This window comes from Poecilia mexicana, unplaced genomic scaffold (assembly GCF_051168715.1).
Source record: "Poecilia mexicana isolate PSO_F unplaced genomic scaffold, ASM5116871v1 scaffold_1, whole genome shotgun sequence".
NCBI lineage: Eukaryota > Metazoa > Chordata > Actinopteri > Cyprinodontiformes > Poeciliidae > Poecilia > Poecilia mexicana.
This window is the reverse complement of record NW_028263370.1, coordinates 9,628,259-9,646,313: the sequence shown is the minus strand read 5'-3', so window position 1 is coordinate 9,646,313 and position 18,055 is coordinate 9,628,259. Positions and strand designations below refer to the sequence as shown.

At 37.5% G+C, this 18,055-nt stretch overlaps 3 protein-coding genes across 3 annotated transcripts; 2 read left to right on the top strand and 1 right to left on the bottom strand.

Annotated features, from left to right (window-relative positions):
* The first annotated feature begins 283 nt into the window (after positions 1 to 283).
* Positions 284 to 5,267, top strand: LOC148161082 (T-cell ecto-ADP-ribosyltransferase 1-like). The gene is made up of 4 exons (XM_088004148.1): positions 284 to 370; positions 522 to 605; positions 690 to 1,402; positions 1,869 to 5,267. The coding sequence occupies exons 2-4, from the start codon at positions 546 to 548 to the stop codon at positions 1,942 to 1,944; spliced, it is 849 nt and encodes a 282-aa protein (XP_087860274.1). The 5' UTR covers positions 284 to 370; positions 522 to 545; the 3' UTR covers positions 1,945 to 5,267.
* Positions 5,268 to 5,431: 164 nt separating this feature from the next.
* Positions 5,432 to 7,789, top strand: LOC106919314 (T-cell ecto-ADP-ribosyltransferase 1-like). Its single transcript, XM_014989565.2, has 3 exons — positions 5,432 to 5,862; positions 5,947 to 6,662; positions 7,428 to 7,789. Exons 1-3 carry the CDS (start codon positions 5,803 to 5,805, stop codon positions 7,510 to 7,512), a joined length of 861 nt encoding a protein of 286 aa, XP_014845051.2. The 5' UTR covers positions 5,432 to 5,802; the 3' UTR covers positions 7,513 to 7,789.
* A 1,657-nt stretch (positions 7,790 to 9,446) lies between these two features.
* On the bottom strand, positions 9,447 to 14,875 carry tacr3l (tachykinin receptor 3-like). The gene is made up of 5 exons (XM_014989564.2): positions 14,338 to 14,875; positions 13,167 to 13,355; positions 12,874 to 13,024; positions 9,757 to 9,953; positions 9,447 to 9,675 (listed from the first exon to the last, which is right to left on the bottom strand). The coding sequence occupies exons 1-5, from the start codon at positions 14,718 to 14,720 to the stop codon at positions 9,453 to 9,455; spliced, it is 1,143 nt and encodes a 380-aa protein (XP_014845050.2). The 5' UTR covers positions 14,721 to 14,875; the 3' UTR covers positions 9,447 to 9,452.
* Between the last annotated feature and the right edge of the window lie 3,180 nt (positions 14,876 to 18,055).

Here is an 18,055-nt window from a genome sequence, read left to right as displayed (position 1 = left end):
AGATCTCATATTAGGGTGTTGCCAGCTAGTTCCCTCCTGCTTGCGTTAAACTGCTGTACGGTGCTGTAGTTGAACATGTTGTACAACTTTGTGCCGTAAAAGGAATTTAAAAAAAGAAAGAAAAGAAAGAAGTGTAGTTGATGAGAGCACTTTGGTATTTTTGCTCAAATTCTTCCCTGAGAGTTGACCAATAACTACAGAGGAATTTTCCCCATGGTAGTCGGGTTTCCTTCCACAGGAAAGAGTGGGGAGTTGCATCAGTAGATAAGCATTCTCAGAGCTCTGGAGAAATCAATCCCTCCACTGCAGTGTAACATTCGTGGACAGAGCCTTATGAGATAGCTTTGAATTTTTCTTGTACTTTCTTCAGGTTTGTCTCTTTGTACAGTTATCTGCAGCCTGCAAAGAGAAGATCAGATTTCGTAGGATTTGTAGCTCATCAAAAGATCGTAGTTGAGCAATAATCCTAATCGTGTGCGTATAGTCTGGACTGAGTAAAGAGACTTTTCCTTCTGTTACAGCAGTTTGAAGAATAGGACTCTAACATGTTTGGCAGGGGGATATTGCTTTTGGACACACTCATATTCTCATTTTTCTACAGCCAAGTAAGTATTTTTGTCTCTTTCAGGAAACATTAAAAGCAGTCATATCAGTAAAAGTCTTTCATCCTCTCATCATTGATTTTAAAGGTGGTGAGTGATGTCAAACTGTTGGATCCTACCTCACCTGTTATTGACGACCGGTATGATGGATGTCGTAAAGAAGCCTTGGAGAAGTTTACTCCTGATCTATTCAAAGAAGAGCTTGGCAAAAATGAGAAACTGCAGAAAGCCTGGAGAAAATGGGAAGATTGGAGAAAAAAGAGTAACTGTACCTCACAGATCCCTGGTGTTACTGAAGACCACACTTCTGCCCTCTCCATCTATCACTATGTAGATGAACCGTTTTTAAAGGAGCTGAACAAGGCAATGGAGACAATGATGGTGAATGTTACCATGTATGAAAATGACTTCCATTTCAAGGCTCTCCATTTCCTGCTGATGGATTCCATGACGTTGCTGAAGCCAAAGGAGTGCAGAGAGGTATATGTCATCCTGGAAGATGGAGAAAAAGTACCAAAAATAAACTCCAAAGTGAGGTTTGCAAGTTTCACAAAAGTCGAGTCAGATTTAAGGTCTATAGATGTGGACGGCCTAACCATTCTTAAAATAAAAACTTGCTTCTACGTCAACCTGGAGGACCAACTTTGTTTGAAAAATCTTGGTAAAATACTCCTATCTCCAGCTGAAGTCTTCACTGTGGAGAGAATAGACAAAAAGACCGTTGAAGATGAAAAATACACAGAAGTCGTTTTGAGCCATCGTGATCTGCAAAGCAACCACAACTGTGTCATGTTTTCAAGGTAAGACACTTTGGGTTTTCATCAAAGTTCAACATTTAACTGATATCCATTTGTCACAAATATTCACATTAAAACTATATGAAAACCTCTGATTCCTCAATGAACTCTTTTCATCGGAAAGCGTGGTAAATGTGTTTTATAGAAGAATATTTATTTCAGGCACCCATGTTTTTCAGTCATATTCATATAATGAATATTGAAAGCAATACATCATTGTAAGTGCACTGATCCACCAGTGCACTTGCGATCCAATCATGCCTAGTTTGTGGAATAGAATCAAATGTTGCTTATTCTTCAGAAATCTCTACTGGCCTAGCTTCAAAACAAGTGAGACAACAGAAAGTGCTGCTACATTGTAAAACCTAATTTCTTTAAGCTTAATAGAAAACAAGGATTCTTGTGAATTTAAAATGACTTGAAACGGCAAGAATCTCTAACCCCACCTTTTTTTTTGTTATCTCTACAGGTCAGGAGCTGACATCTCCACCCATTTGTTCCTTCCTCTGCTTGTGGCATTGCCTTTATATTATATGTGTCTTTAAAAAAAAGGCAACCCAGAAATCCCTGGAAGAGAAAAATAAAGTCCTGCTAATTAAAGAAGGTCTGTTTAGTAACCATAGTCATTTAGTAGAAATTTATCTAGCACAACAATCCTTCTTGGACATGATTATAGTAATAGACAAAAAAAAGTGTTCATTACAGAATAAAAACATTTGAAGTTTTCATCATTTGATAATGGATGGAGGAATGTCACCGTCCTTCTCTTCTTGTGATCATTAACCCAGGGGTGAAAGTAAGAGGGTACGGTCGGGTACTGCGTACCCCTAAAAGATTTAGCGGGGGTACGCAGTACCTGCAAGAGAGGGGAGCGGCTGTCAGCTGGAAAGAATCAATGGGTTCACTGTGCAGCTGTGAGTGCTCCCACTAATCAATCGTATCTGATTAGTTTTTCAAGAACAATCTAAAACACGACTTAATCAGTTATTTTTTTTTTTTCTCATTTCATATCGTTTCTGAACTGTTCGTGCTTTAGTAGAGCAGGGCTGCAACACGTCGATAGCGGAAGGTTTTGAGTCGATCTCGGCATTAGGTGACAAACTGAACCAGCTGAGACCAGCACGTCCTTATCAAAACATTCGTAACTTTATTAAATAACAAAAAAAAAACATGTTCAAATTAATGACCCAACAAAAATAATAATCTCAGTAAGTATTGTTCCAACAAGGTGTTGCGCAATTCTGTGCGTTTCGCTTCCATAACCTATATAACTAGCAGAGCAGGAGTTTAAAATTAACTAATCAACCACCGCTGTGTTCAGGGAGCGCTTATTAATTATCGCAAAAATAAATATCAAGCCTGAAGACCTATTATCATAACGGACTAAATGTTTTTAGCGTAATCTGTGCTCGGCTCGAGGAGTGCAGGCGGTTGCCACGGCAACGGGTGTCCTTAAATGGCATTGAAATAAAATCCAGTCCAACATCTGGTTTGAGTGAATCCTCTGGAACCTGTTGGAGGAAAATATCCCAACTTCAGAAGATGAGCTTTTAACCCAACAGAGCTCTGTGGTTCCTCCTATCAGTATGAGAGTCAGGGTGAGGAGGCGCCATATTAGGAAGATGAAGTGGAAGCTGCAGGATCTTCAGAACTTCAGGTCATGATGCTGGGCTACTGATTATCCCTCTGTCTGGACACAGGATCAATATAACCAGTTTAAAAGCTAAAATGAATGGTTATATGCCAGACATTGAAAACTGGGATGCACTCCATGCCATGATGTCCAGAATTTAGGTATCATCTCACAGTGTTAACATTGCAGCAGTGGGCTGCAATGGGTAGCAATTCAAGAGCTACCCAGCTTTTATCGCTTCGCGAAAAAATTCATCAGCACAGAAACTCCAAGCACACAAAGAAGCAATTATATATATATATATATATATATATATATATATATATATATATATATATATATATATATATATATATATATATAGTTTTTTTATAGTTCCCACAAGAATTTAAAACTACTTTCACCCCTGCATTAACCAAAACCATGTCGTAGCGTGGTCCACATTTGATGACAGCTAAAAACATTGGTCAATTGTTGCAAAATGGAAAATGTGACCACAATATATTTCAAATATGGGAAAAAAAATTTCCAAGTGGGAAATGCCTGTAGGAAAATGTTGCATGTTGTTCCCCACCTGTTTCACGTGAAAATGTTTCCCATACGCGAATGCTGCACATATGGCTTTATTCATTTTTAACGCATTTTTTCTGTCACATGTGGAATTTTTGTCAACAAGCTTCCACATGTTTCTACGTAATATCATTTCAATATATAAAATACCTGGTTATGTTCCAGCAAGTGAAGTGCATGTTTTCCAAGTTATAAAAACTATTTCAACTGTGCTTTTTGTCACATGTGAAATGTGCGCCCACATTTGCATGTTGATGAGGTTGTGTGTTTGACTCCAGCTTTGCTCACAATTAGTTGAAGCATCTTTCAGCAAGACACATAAATCCAAGACGCACACCAATCTGAAGACGGTTGTTTGAATGTATGACTGTTGCGACTGTGTTCAGATTACACATTTTACCTGAATAGCTATAGATTTTAGATGCCGTGTGCGACTAAACATGAGCACCACATGTAATAGCAGCGGTTTCACATGTGTTTCACATATGTTTTATATATTATATCTTCAAAATTCACCGAAATTGCATTTGCCATGAGCATAACACGCATTTTTGCATGTATCACATAGAGTAGAGTGAGGTGAGTTTGTGCCAGTTTTTTACTTGAAGCGACTTTAAAGCAAAGCTGCATCATCCAATAGTTTTGAGCTAACTTCGTGCTAGCTACATAAACTCATAGAGTAGCCTACCAAAGCAAGAAAACATGTGAAAAATGTTTTCAAACTTGTCCTCAACTGTTCACACACAAAATTAAAAAACCTTAATCCTAACCCATAATTTTATTTTATTTTATTTTTTACTTAAATGTGTCTTCATCTGTTGAATGAAGATTATCTTCTTTTTAGAATGAATAAAACAACCGAGTCTTCGAAAATGAGAGGTCAAATGACCAATTGCTCATATGGTTCCCTAGAAACAAGGGAAGACACAACGTCCCCGCTGACGTAAATCATCCAACTCTCCCCTATTTCTCATAGTTAAATTTAATGTAAAATTCCCATGAGTAATCACATTCACATGGAAACTTTATATGTTTTTCTTTAGCAAAGATATATACATATATACAATATATATATTACTCTGCCTTTTTTATGCCGTGTATGCCTTTAGTGGGAAATCAGGAAATATTTAAATTCACCAAGGCTTCCTAGATGAAAGATAAAGAAAAAAAAAAAGACTGATGAGTGACCTTCCTCACATAGCAGGGGGCTATTCTTCTGACAAAACAAAATAGTTATTTTTAGCTGAGGTTACTAGAAGTACACACTGTGCTTACTCCAGTGGCATCTGACTGCAAATGAGATGTGGAAGTAAAAGAAGAAGCAGCTTGTTACAGAAAAGAGGAATTTACCATTTAAGGCATGAACTTAAGGTCACCTAACCCATTTTCTTGGGTTCACTGAAGGAATGTATTTTTTTTTCTCTTGTGTCAAATTAAAATGAAGCTTTTCACATGGCTGTTATCTTGACTTCTGAAGGAAAATGAAGCTGTAAACATCAGAACCAGGAATATTTTTGGTCACTTTTTACACTGACAGCTAACACGAAGCCTCTGATGTAATGGAAATCTTCTTGTATTCTTCTTATGCTTTCTCCTCTGTTCAAGTAAACCACGTTGAATGTGTGAAATTGCTCAAAAATGATTAAAAGATTCACTGAAATAAAACTGCTTTAATTATTGCTTCAGACTCTGATATAAATGCCATGTAGTCTAACGTGAATTGTGAAGGTGTGTGGCGTATTCACTGAATATCAACCCGATTACTTGAATGCTCTTGGTTTTGCTCATGAAGTTGCTGCTAGTTGTAGAGAGGATAATCATGGTGCCTTTTCAACTTTATGTTTAAATTTCACAAGTGTAGTCACTCCAAAGTGGGCGAACAACATGCATTTTTGAAAGTGCATGTTTGCCTAGTAGGATAAATGGTATCACTTCCTTAACTAGCGACTTGCAAATCATAAAAAAAAAGCTTTGAGAGTAAAAGCCACACCCTGGCAGCTTCCCTTCTTCTGGTTTACCCTTGCAGTGCTCCTTCTTTTTGATTAAAGAGAAAAGGGAGGACTGCATTCTAGAAGAAGGAGATCAGATGTGCTACAAACTGATTTGTTTTAGAAAATCTGGATCTGGCCTTGCGTATAGTCTGGACTGAGTAAAGAGACTTTTCCTTCTGTTACAGCAGTTTGAAGAATAGGACTCTAACATGTTTGGCAGGGGGATATTGCTTTTGGACACACTCATATTCTCATTTTTCTACAGCCAAGTAAGTATTTTTGTCTCTTTCAGGAAACATTAAAAGCAGTCATATCAGTAAAAGTCTTTCATCCTCTGATCATTGATTTTAAAGGTGGTGAGTGATGTCAAACTGTTGGATCCTACCTCACCTGTTATTGACGACCGGTATGATGGATGTCGTAAAGAAGCCTTGGAGAAGTTTACTCCTGATCTATTCAAAGAAGAGCTTGGCAAAAATGAGAAACTGCAGAAAGCCTGGAGAAAATGGGAAGATTGGAGAAAAAAGAGTAACTGTACCTCACAGATCCCTGGTGTTACTGAAGACCACACTTCTGCCCTCTCCATCTATCACTATGTAGATGAACCGTTTTTAAAGGAGCTGAACAAGGCAATGGAGACAATGATGGTGAATGTTACCATGTATGAAAAGGACTTCCATTTCAAGGCTCTTCATTTCCTGCTGATGGATTCCATGACGTTGCTGAAGCCAAAGGAGTGCAGAGAGGTATATGTCATCCTGGAAGATGGAGAAAAAGTACCAAAAATAAACTCCACAGTGAAGTTTGCAAGTTTCACAGTCGTCGAGTCAGATTTAAGGTCTATAGATTTGTACGGCCTAACCATTCTTAAAATAAAAACTTGCTTCTACATCAACCTGGGGGACCAACTTTGTTTGAAAAATCTTGGTAAAATACTCCTATCTCCAGCTGAAGTCTTCACTGTGGAGAGAATAGACAAAAAGACCGTTGAAGATGATGAAGAATACACAGAAGTCGTTTTGAGCCATCGTGATCTGCAAAGCAACCACAACTGTGTCATGTTTTCAAGGTAAGACACTTTGGGTTTTCATCAAAGTTCAACATTTAACTGAAGTCCATTTGTCACAAATATTCACATTAAAACTATATGAAAACCTCTGATTCCTCGATGAACTCTTTTCATCGGAAAACATTTGGCATGAAGTTAACAGGTATAGATTCCTTTATTTAAAAAAAAAAAATCAAACTCTCATCTATACTTAAGTAACAAGAAATCATAATTATCCCAAATGAAAGAAATTTTATTTGTTTTGTATTTTAAAAAAAATCACAATCAACTGCATTTACTTTTTCATGAACTTTGCTTTATTTTGGGATTGCACTACTTATTAATCTGTTCTCACCTTCATTCAGAATCAATCCACTATTTACATGCAATAATCATGTTAGTACTTACTATAGTGTGGTTGTAAAGTAAGCATAGCTAGACTCCTGCATAACAAACAGTACCTTAAAATGTGTTTCCTTTAACTTTTTCATATTTTGAAATTTCACACATCAGCTTCAGTGTGTTTTACTGAGATTTAATGTGATAGAGCAACACAAGGTATCCCATCGTTGTAGAGTGAACCCATTAATTTCAAAAGTCAAAAACTTAATGTGTCTTTTTAATCTTAGTAAAAAAAAAAAATCCAGTGTAGGTGCAAATCTATCTCAAATCCCTCAAAAAGTAAGGAAACAGTTGAGTCTGTCAACCCATGAGAACAAGTCACTATGAAAACAGAAAAAAAATTGAAATAATAAATCTTTCATCTCACTCTGCTGTTCTCCACAGGTCTGCAGCTGAGATCTCCACCCTGTCATTACTTTCTGTGCTTCCGTCTGTAACTTTGTTTTTGACGTATCTTTTGAACAAATAAGCACTCAGCCAGAAATACGCTGGCTGAGTGAAATATGCTCTTTCCTCCTAATGCATGTCATGAAGTGACTTTTGTAGGATTTCAGTCTGTCAAGTAATCATAAATCTATAAACTTCCCCAACATGAATGTTTTACAACAGTGATCACAATCTGAGGACCTGGCCCCTTCCTACGTTGTAAAATTCCACATCTTGTATGATTTAAATATGTCTTGTTTGCATCAGAGTGTATGATGTGTAAAATTGTTCAAATGTAATAAAATACTCAGTGAGCTAAATCTGTTGTGATTTGGTTGGAAACCAAGGTAAATATTCCACAGACTTTGCATTATTTGTTTCATTTTCCAAAGACCAGTAAACTGAAACGTTTTCACCTCATATAATACTTTTCTGGAGGCTGTTAGAGAACAGTGAACTAAGAGTCATCTCTATGAAACCACCTCAAGAACATTTTAGCTGTGTGATATGGTGCAAAGAAACTGAGACCTAACAGACCACTGGAACAGTTTAACAAAGTATTAACAAAGCTCTTTCTTAGGGTTTAACAACCACTGATGTCTAACACGTAAAGAAATATACCTCAAACAGAAATAAAATCATTCTACAAACCATTAACAGGCTTTACTACACATGTAGAAACTCTTCTCTTTAAATGCATCGCAGGAAAGCACATATATACAAAATATTACGTCTTAATGAAACGCCAGTGCACTAACATTTCCCGTTCACTGACATGGAACTAGGAATTTTGAAGCGTTTTGCAGCAAATACAATTTTTCTTTTTTTCCACAGCACATTTCACTGAGAAGAATAAAAACTTAGACCGGACATCCAGCAGCAAAAAATGGACCGCAGGTGGAAAAAAATATATATATTTATCCGAAAATAAATGAAAATCCGTGAAAATATGTTAAGTATCATTCAAAAATGTTCGTTAATTTATGTAAAAGTAACACCTGGTATGTTGTCGCAGGTGAAAAATGTACTCCTGCGTGTTACTAAACATGATACAGTTGAGCCTAAAATTATTCAAACTCCTGGCAGATTTCAAAAATAATTCTCATTAAGCCAATGAGTTTTTTTCTCAGGGGAAATAAGACCAGTTCCTCTCCAAAGATAAAGAAAAAAAAACACGTAAAAGGAGTCTACCTGAACAGGATACCCTGTCTATAAAATTCATAATTTGTCTGTTTTGCTTACTTCCTCCATCAGCTTCATCCACCTTCCAGCTTTAGAGTCATTACTTAGGTTTTTGTAAGTTTCCCTTCAACTTCAGTGTGTACAAAATTTTAATGTGGGTAAAATTTAAAGAAAACCTTTTAAGTGCTTATTTTGAAATCAAAAATAGATTTTTAAACAGATGCCAAAGACGCTTTGTGGTTAAGATGAGCTGTCTATTATTTCTGTCTTTATCCTCAAAACCACCAGTCTTCTTGGGAGTTTTATTTTACACTGGTTCCACAAACCTATTATAATATAGTTCGGTTTGCTGTCAACACCAGCATTAGTGTCAATCTTTTAGCAAGCTGCTATCTCAGACGGTCTATTGCCAACGCCCATGTGTGTCATCAGTGCAAAACCAAAGCACTAACAGTGCAACTTTCCTGTTTTCAGAGGAAGTGTGTCTCACAGCAAAGGCGTCTGGACAATGGATGAGGTGGAGTAACTACTTCTCCATATTTAAGATTTGGGGGTCAAACCTATGGTTCTGCTGAAAACTTTGCTTTGAGATTTCCTCACTATAAGTGCAACAAAATCCTACTGACTATTTTCCAGCCTTAATCTACTTGTAATCTAGTCTTAATTGTCTGGAAAGATATGCAAGAAGTAAAAAAAATAATAATAATAACACAAGTTGTCAAAATACCAAACACTTATATACATAAAACACTGTAAACATAATATTCTGAGCAGGAAACGAGAGAGAGAGTTCCATGAAGTCTAGCTGTCTTTATTATTCTGCTCAGAGTTTCCCTTTGACCTGTTTCCTCGGGAACAAATACTCTTGCTTTTGCTCATGATGCTGGTGTCGACTCGAGACAGGGTACACATGCTGCTCTGGTGACACGGCCGAAGTCTGGTGCTTTGGAGCTCCAGCTCGTCGTAGCTGGACATCCGGATGAAGGGACAGCAGCGGAAGACCTGCTTGAAGCCAGCCCTGAATCTGCAGTAAAAACAAGCATTGGCTCAATGTGCTTGTAAGATGGTTAGATGTACCTGTGAGTGTATATTTTTTTATACCAACCTGCTGTTGAGGCAGCAGTAGATGATGGGATTATACATGGTGGAGCTCATGGCCAGCCATAGCACTGACAGGTAAATCTGCTGAATGTACTTCCACTTGATCAGACGCTTATTGAGACCGGTTGCTATGAAGTAGACATGATACGGCAACCAGCAGAGGGCAAACGTCACCACCACAATTATCATCATTTTCACCACCTCAATAAAGAAGCAGAAAAAGGCAGAAAATTATAGAAGGTATTCTTTAACCCATCGGATATATTTTTTTATTAAAAAAAAGAAAAACAAACAAAAAGAAAAAGGCTTGAAAGATGGAACAGGTCAGAGAGATGTGAGGTGACCAGATTATGGAGGGCTTTGAAGGTGATGAAGATTAGAAATTCACATATATGAGCATCAATATAAACTCAGATTATTTTTCTGACTCTAGTTCTTGTGCTTGCTGTCACCCTCACTCTGTTATACATTACTGTGGTACATATTTTTGAGATATCTGCTCATAGTTGCAGGCTGAAGTCATGACGGACTTAGAGACTTCAGCGAAACTTACTGAAGACTAAAGTAGCGAGAAATTATTGACCAACTAAACCAATTAGATTCAACTAACTAGATTTTACCCAGATAAATCCACAGCAATAACTTTTAAAACAATCAATGCCTTCAGATACATATCAATGCGTCAGGTGGATGTTGGCATTTAAAATGTGGTTTTGAAAAAATCTAAAAAAAAAAAAAAAATGAAAAAGAAAAATTTAGTAGCAGAAAAAAAATATTCTTGTTACTTAGCTGCCACTGAGAAAGTGAACAAATTGCCACAATTGTTCTAGAAATTGTAATGGGGGTATTCATAACAAAGTTTAAAAAGGTTTAAAGCCAGTTTTGATATTTTGAGGTTGCTGATGTTTCCATCAAGCCATCACCTACTGAACCATAAACTGGTATTTTTAGTTGAATTTACTGCTTTTGAATTTTATAAATGGCAGAATCTATCAAGACCTGGCACTTCTAAAGTGGTTTTCTGTGTTAAATTGTAATGATTTAAATGGAAAAAGTCAATCTGTTTGACAGTGATTACCTAACCTTAACCCTATGTTAAAAACAAAATGCTCCACAAATCCCTTTGTTGACACTTAATAATAATAATAATAATAATAATAATAATAATAATAATAATAATAATAATAATAATAATAATAATAATAAAATCAATTTAAATCACTCTGGATTTGATTCAGTATTAATGTTCCAGTGAACGGCTCGACTGTAATGCACCATGGAGTTCATATCAGGTTTTCAAAAACTGTGCAGAAGTTGGTGGAGAATTACAAATACTAAACTATGCTAAGTTTTGAGAGTGTTGACCGATCGCTAAGTTTTCATTAAACTTTTCCATTGTCAATTGGAGAAAGGTTGCCATCAGAGTACAGAGAAAGGTCAGCAATGACGCATCGGCCCCTGCAGGCCCCCAGCTGGAATGAGGAGAGGCCGGATTGATAGAGAACAATGCAGTGAGGCAGAAGATGCATCCTGGATTATGACTTTGAATGTTTGCATTTTACCTGATGTTGATGTTCTTGACATTAAATCTCTTATATTGTTCAGCTCAGACCAACTAAAAATTGGAGACTCTGATTGTGATTATGTAAGCGGAAATACTATTTAAGGAGTTGTTTTTGCAAAAGGATTTTGGCACCTCTCTAGGTCAAACTGACCCGACTCCTTTCCTTCCATTTGCGTGCAAAGCGCAAATGGAACCAAAAAAATGACTTGGAAAGCAAGGCTGTTGACAGATAAGAACAACAATTTGAGATAAATTGTCCTATTCAGCAATTCTGAAATGGAGCAGATGTTGAGTTCATGGGGTCTCAAATATTTTTAAAGGTCGTCCAACACACACTTAGTATAAGGCACAGCAGAATCTTTACGCAAATCAAGGGTAGCAACGCCATTGGTTGAAACTTTCTAAACTCACATCAGTGAAGATGAAAGTGTATAAAAAAGGGTGATGTTAAGAATATGGGGAGATTTTTTGTTGAGACTTTGGAAGATTTTTGAGTATTGAACTGATGAAACTGTAATGAGGAATCCGTGGTAGTGTAATAAATCTCCGGCTCGTCTATGGCCTAGCAGCAGGAATTACGTCTCCGTGCATTATTTATTTTACATTTAAGAGTATAGCCACCTTTTAATTCTCCAATATTTATTTCCAAAGGTACAATAACATCCACTTCCCTCTTTATCATGCTCAATCTGAATTTTATTTTTAAGTTTACTTAGGTTCTCAATAAACTACCAACAACTTTAAAAAAAAAAATAGATGGAACATAAAAAAATAAACTGTTTTCATCCCTTCTATTTTTATGATGCGTCTTATAACATCTGTTGAATGAGAACCAGATTATATCCTTGCTGTATTTTTAAAGTTCATCAATGAAATTCAGTGGTGGAATAATCCCTGAGCTGTCTCGATAGATTCCCATCATCCCAGCTGTGGCGTCCCTAATCCTTGTGCAGCCTATTGAGAAGCTTCAGCACTATTCAGTGACAGATGATGACAAACGACATTTAATCATTTGTCTTACAATGCAGCCTTCAGAATTACACAACAACATTTGGTACATTTGTTTATCAACGGGGGTTTTTGTTTCTTTGTTTTTTCACAGTGTGAGAAATCAATTTTACGTTTCAAACTGCCAACAGTTAAATGTGTGTGCGTATCCCCAGGAGTAGAGATGTTTCACAGGAAGCCCTGTTTTTTTTACGATTTCCACTGTTGGGTAACTGACTATGAACACTACGAGTTGCCCCTTGTATTTGTCCTGAGCCCTGACTTAAGATTTAGTGTGCAGATGCCGTCCTGTGGACTTCAAGTTCCCACTCATAATCCCCCTGTGTATTTGTTAGTTAAGGTAACACATCAACAAAAACAATTCAAAACATGAATTTAAAAGTGCATAACTACAGGTGCAAGCCATAATTAGATGTTTTTCTATCCTCATTGATTTCTGATCAAATATTTGATTTCCACATGGTTTCAGTGTTTACAATACAAGACAAGCCAAAAAAACAACAATCACATAGGATTATAAAAAGTTATGTTGATAGATATTCAAATTACCTTCCTTTTAGCCTGGAGTTGTGCATGATAGTTTTCAGATGAGTCTCCTGGGATCTCACTTCCCCACAGCGACACTCCAATTACGGTGTAAGTGATGCCCATCACAGCTAACGGCAGCACATAAACCAGGACAGTAACTATGATGTGATACCTGGACAAATGAAGACAAACATTACCAAGACGCCCCAGAGCACGTGACGGACAACATGTTAAAAGGGAGGAGGACAGATCTGCTAAAACTGACAGTCTCCTAGCAATTCTAATAATGATGATTGCCGTGAGTGTGACCTCACATGAAGGGGTCGTCCACCATGCGGGGCCAGGCCACGTAGCAGAAGGTCCTCCCTGGTAGAGTTCTGGTGGTGGAGAAGTAGCAGAGAGGGAAGGCAAGAGCCACGGCGAGGGTCCAGATGCAGAAGATAACTCCTAGTGTGACTTTAGCAGACAGACGAGGCTTCAGAGGATGGATGATGGCCATGTATCTGTTTGTTGGACATCACAATACACAAGAGAACTGTGGTCAAAAGTGAGCACAACACTTCTAAAAGTGGACTTTCTGAAACCTGAACATAGGTTGTCCTCCACTGCCTGTCCAAAATAAAGTTGCCACCTGAATTTAGCAACGCAAACAGGTACGAGTTTACCCTTGGACTACTTTCACATGGGCGTTGATGTTTCAGATATTTACCTTGAAATGGTGCAGTGATTAGTTTTTGATTTCTTGACGAACTAGAGACTTATCCTGTGTTTATAGAAAAGATGTTAGCTGATTTCAGAACTCTAAAATTATTGGCATTAATCATGCAAAGAAAATATCCAACAAGAATGCTGAGACTATTAAAACTAGGCAAGGGATTGCCTGTAACTTATGATAAGGCTAACGATTAAAACTGGAAGGATAGAGGGAAAATAATCATCTGCATTGATAACAAGGGCCTGGAAATACTGAAACAACCAATATTTACCAATGTTATTTATAGGAAGTGATAGGATCGTATGAAAACATCCTTTTCAGGTCAGAATGACTTGGAACATTACCATCACCAATTACTAAAATGCACAAACAACATAGTTATTCCCCAATAACTCATAAACTAAATCTCAAGAAAACTGATGTTAACTTGGTCCAAACTGACTGAGTTTGAGACACTTTCACAGAAATCGGAGTTAAAATTATTTTTTCTCGATGTACAAAATTTTTGGTTTCTTGGTTTAGTTCGTAAGAATAAATGTACAAATCTAAACATAAAACACAGAAATGACAAGATATACTTCTTTTCTCTACTAAGTTGTGGAAAGAATAGGCAGATTGTGATTTATTGCTGTCAAGACGTTAATACTATTGATGTGACTTACGATGAAATAAACTGAAAGAAAACGTTTTTTATTTGATCAGAGTTATCACATGCACAGTCCAATCAACTACGGCTAAAGCACACCGTGAATTGTTTTGTGTTGTCCCACCTGTCTAAGGCAATCGCGGCCATGGAGTAGATGCTGGCAAACACAGCCGTGACCGGGAAGAAGTTGTGAAACCTGCAGTAGACGTCTCCAAAGTACCAGTCACCGTGGGCTGCGTAGATGAAGTTGATGAGGGTGTTGAAGGCAGCCATGGAGAAGTCAGAGAAAGCCAGGTTCAGTACGAAATAGTTGGTGACAGTCCTCATCCGCTTGTGAGCAAGAATGATCCAAATTACGATCAAATTGCCGAAGACGGCCACTGCCAGCACCGTGACGTATGCCACGGACCAGAGCGCGATGCGCCACGCGGGCTGCGCGAACTGGTTGGCCAAGACTCTGCTGGTGGCCGTGGTGGTGGTGTTGGAGCCATCCCGTTCAGGGGCCATTCCCCCGAGGGTCCTCAGAGGGATCTCCTGCTCCGAAATGACTCTGATGGGAAGGAGAGAGTGGTCCTGATGCTTGGAGAGCAGCGCGGCAGAAATGGAGTGGGCGTACCCCACGCGTTGTGAGTTAAAAGGGGCTTAGGTGGGACCTGAGGGAAACGCATCATAAATTACTCCCCTCCCTTAGCCCTCTCACACAGTCCTAAGAATAAATCCTCCAGTCATTATGTTTTCATTGTCCAAACACAGATCGTTTATGTCTCAGAGGTGACTCACTGATAGTTTCTCTTTTCAAAAGAAAAGCTGGCAAGCTTTCATTCCAGGGTTATAAAACGATTATTCCCTGTACTGAAGGCATCTGAGGTGTTAGGGGTTGCTCTGGATGTGATACTGTTAATCCTTTGGCAAAGCTCAGATATGTGGGGTTTTATGAATGCTGGTTATATAATCATAATCTCACTGTAGAGGGGGGCCTTTTGGCACATGGAGCACATGATGAAAATCCTTGGTTTATTCTGTCTTGGAATGTTTCTTTTAAAAGAGAAACTATTTTTTAAAAGAGGTTTTCGTGGCACTGGTGGCTTTTATTTAGTAGTTGCACAGGAGGGACGGCAAGGAGAACATTTTGAAGACGTGCAACAAATGATCAAACCAAGGGCTACTGTGTTGTGAACTGAAACCAATGCATGGTGCAGCTGCTCTACTGAGCCATGTAGCGCTCTAATCTAATTTATACATAAAAACATCCACAATGTGATTTCTGCGTGCGATTCACATTTTGCCATGACAACAGATAAGGTGTGTTACTGTGCTGATAATCCGTTTGCTTGGATTAAAACTGCTGATTCATTAAAACTTCAATTTAATTATTTGACACAAAACTTAAATTTACAAATTATTGAGTATTCTCATTAGAAAAATGTAGACTGAAAGAATATCATAAAGATCCATCTTTACACCAACAATATAAACATGCGGACACTTTTAAGTAGTTGCTTATAATGAAAGTGCATAAAGAGAATCAGAAGGTCAGGCTGACATGAACAATTCATGCAATTCAGGTGGAGAGCTCTCCTCATCTTTGTGCGTCTAAAATCCTCGCTGGAGGTTTGTATAAACAGAAGATTAAGTTCAAGCGTCAGTCACATGAGTGAGGATTACCATGCACAATGTGAACTCTTGTGCCTTTTTCTCAACTTAGTGACATTTATTGTTGCTGTTGTAAAATAAAAAAAGGAAAAATCACAAATTAGTGCACAATTACTTCAAATGACACAAATTTACAACAGTAACACCCATGTACTCTGATAAACACAAAACCAAACTAGCACAGTGAAAGAATAAACTATGTCTGGAGATCACAAAGCACCACAAAAACACACACAGAACAAAGATACAAAAACTATAATAAAGAATATCATAATGCAGACAGAAAAAACTGAAAAGCATCAGAGAGATGACAGAATGAATGTGAACGCCTTTACTGTTGCGTCTTTGTCACGCAGCCTGCAGAGTCCCACGGCCCCGGGGACCACAAGGTGTTTTAATCACCTGCACAGTCTGCAGAGGTTGGGGATTTTACATCAAACCTGCCGTTACCTCACATGTTCTTTCGCTGGAAAGCATCTTAAAATTAACCAATTAATCAACACATCACAAGAGGTGATATGTGAAGTATTTTTAATCAAGTTTTAATTTAATCATATTTTAAGTAATTTTATCTTCTGTTGAGCACTTTATGATACTATTTAGTGTCTGTCACACAGATTATTCTGTTGGTTTTCTGATGTTTCAAACTGCCAATTAGTGAAGTTTTTACCCACTGAGCTTGTTTTAATGAACCTCCATTGTCGGTCCATCTCCTGTCAGATCCGGGTTTCACAGTCTTTCCTTTTTCTAAAAGCTGAAATCACCTTTTATCCGCCACTTATTTACTGCTAGGAACATAAATCACGCAAGCTGTGCCCACTGTGAAAAGACCACAAGAAGGTCAGAGAGTGTTTTCCTCCCAGCATGGTCTCATTACGCAGAGGCCACTTTGCTTAGACCACTCCCTGTCTCAAATGTCACTGTTCGAGCCGCATCCAAACACGCCCTGTCCTCCATATTAAAAAGGTCACTGTCTGCCAAGTAACAGATGATCGGATCATTAGCCTCACCCAAAATGATTCTCCTTGGCTTATATGTGAATAATTCAGGTATAATTTAATCAAAGGTGGATAACAGCGAGGCACAGGGTGGGCTGTGGTGCTCTGGGTTTGATTTGTGTGTGAAATTAACTCTTAAAGAGCAAGTCACATTCAGTAAGTTAGGATTTTAATGAAAAGTTCATGCATTTCTTTAACTCAGCTCACAAGTGAAACACATTATGTAGATAAATTACACACAGACTGAAGTTTTAAAGCTTTTATTTCTGAATGATATATTGCATCAGTCCAGTAAAAAAATAAAACCTTTTTAGGTGGGACTAGTGAAAAATATGTTTCATATCTGCTTAAAGGTACTTTGAATCTGACAGACAAGCTTCACTGGAACCCTTACTCTAATTTACCGAATATGACTGTAACATAAGAAACAAAATGCTCACATTTGTTCACAGACGCTAGCAAAAAAGTAATATTTGATGAGGTTCTGAACATTTTTTATTATTTAGACGTGTCTGTCACAGGAAACCGCAGTAAAATACAAAGAGCTTTGTGTCTGAGATTTGAAACAATATAAAAAAGGTTAAGTGAGTATACTTGTAAGTCCCTATTTATTATGCTTTAGTCATTAATGGTTGTGGCTGCAGCATTACAAAACGTGAAAAAGTTCAAGAGGTATAAATAAATATTACAAGGAAGTATAAATTCTACCAAAAAAAATTAAGATCATAAAAAAAAAAAAAACTTCTTCTGCTTTATCTCATTGTTTCACTTCATTTTTGTTGTTCACATTATTGGTTGGGAAAATGGCTTTTTGTTGTTTTTATTTGCATCAAAACAGATTCTGCTGAAGTAAATGAGCGAGGAAGAGAAACAAAGAGAGAGAAAGCAGCTTCCCATCAGGGGATGTCCCCAGCAGGATTACACATCTATAAAAAGAGTTGGACTTGTTTCTCCTGGGAGAAGGCTTAGTACAGAAGACAGAAGAGGTTGTAATGAACAGAGACATCTGAGAGTTGTGAGGTAATGCACCTTGTTAAGGAGTTTTAAGACATTTAAAAAAAATAATAATTTAATTAATCTGAAGTAGCAAGAAGATGTAAAAATATGGAAATTCTGATTGTGGTCTTGAAGCATGTTAATGCTTAAGTGCATTTTAAATTATATATATTAGTTGGACTCCTGTGTAAATAT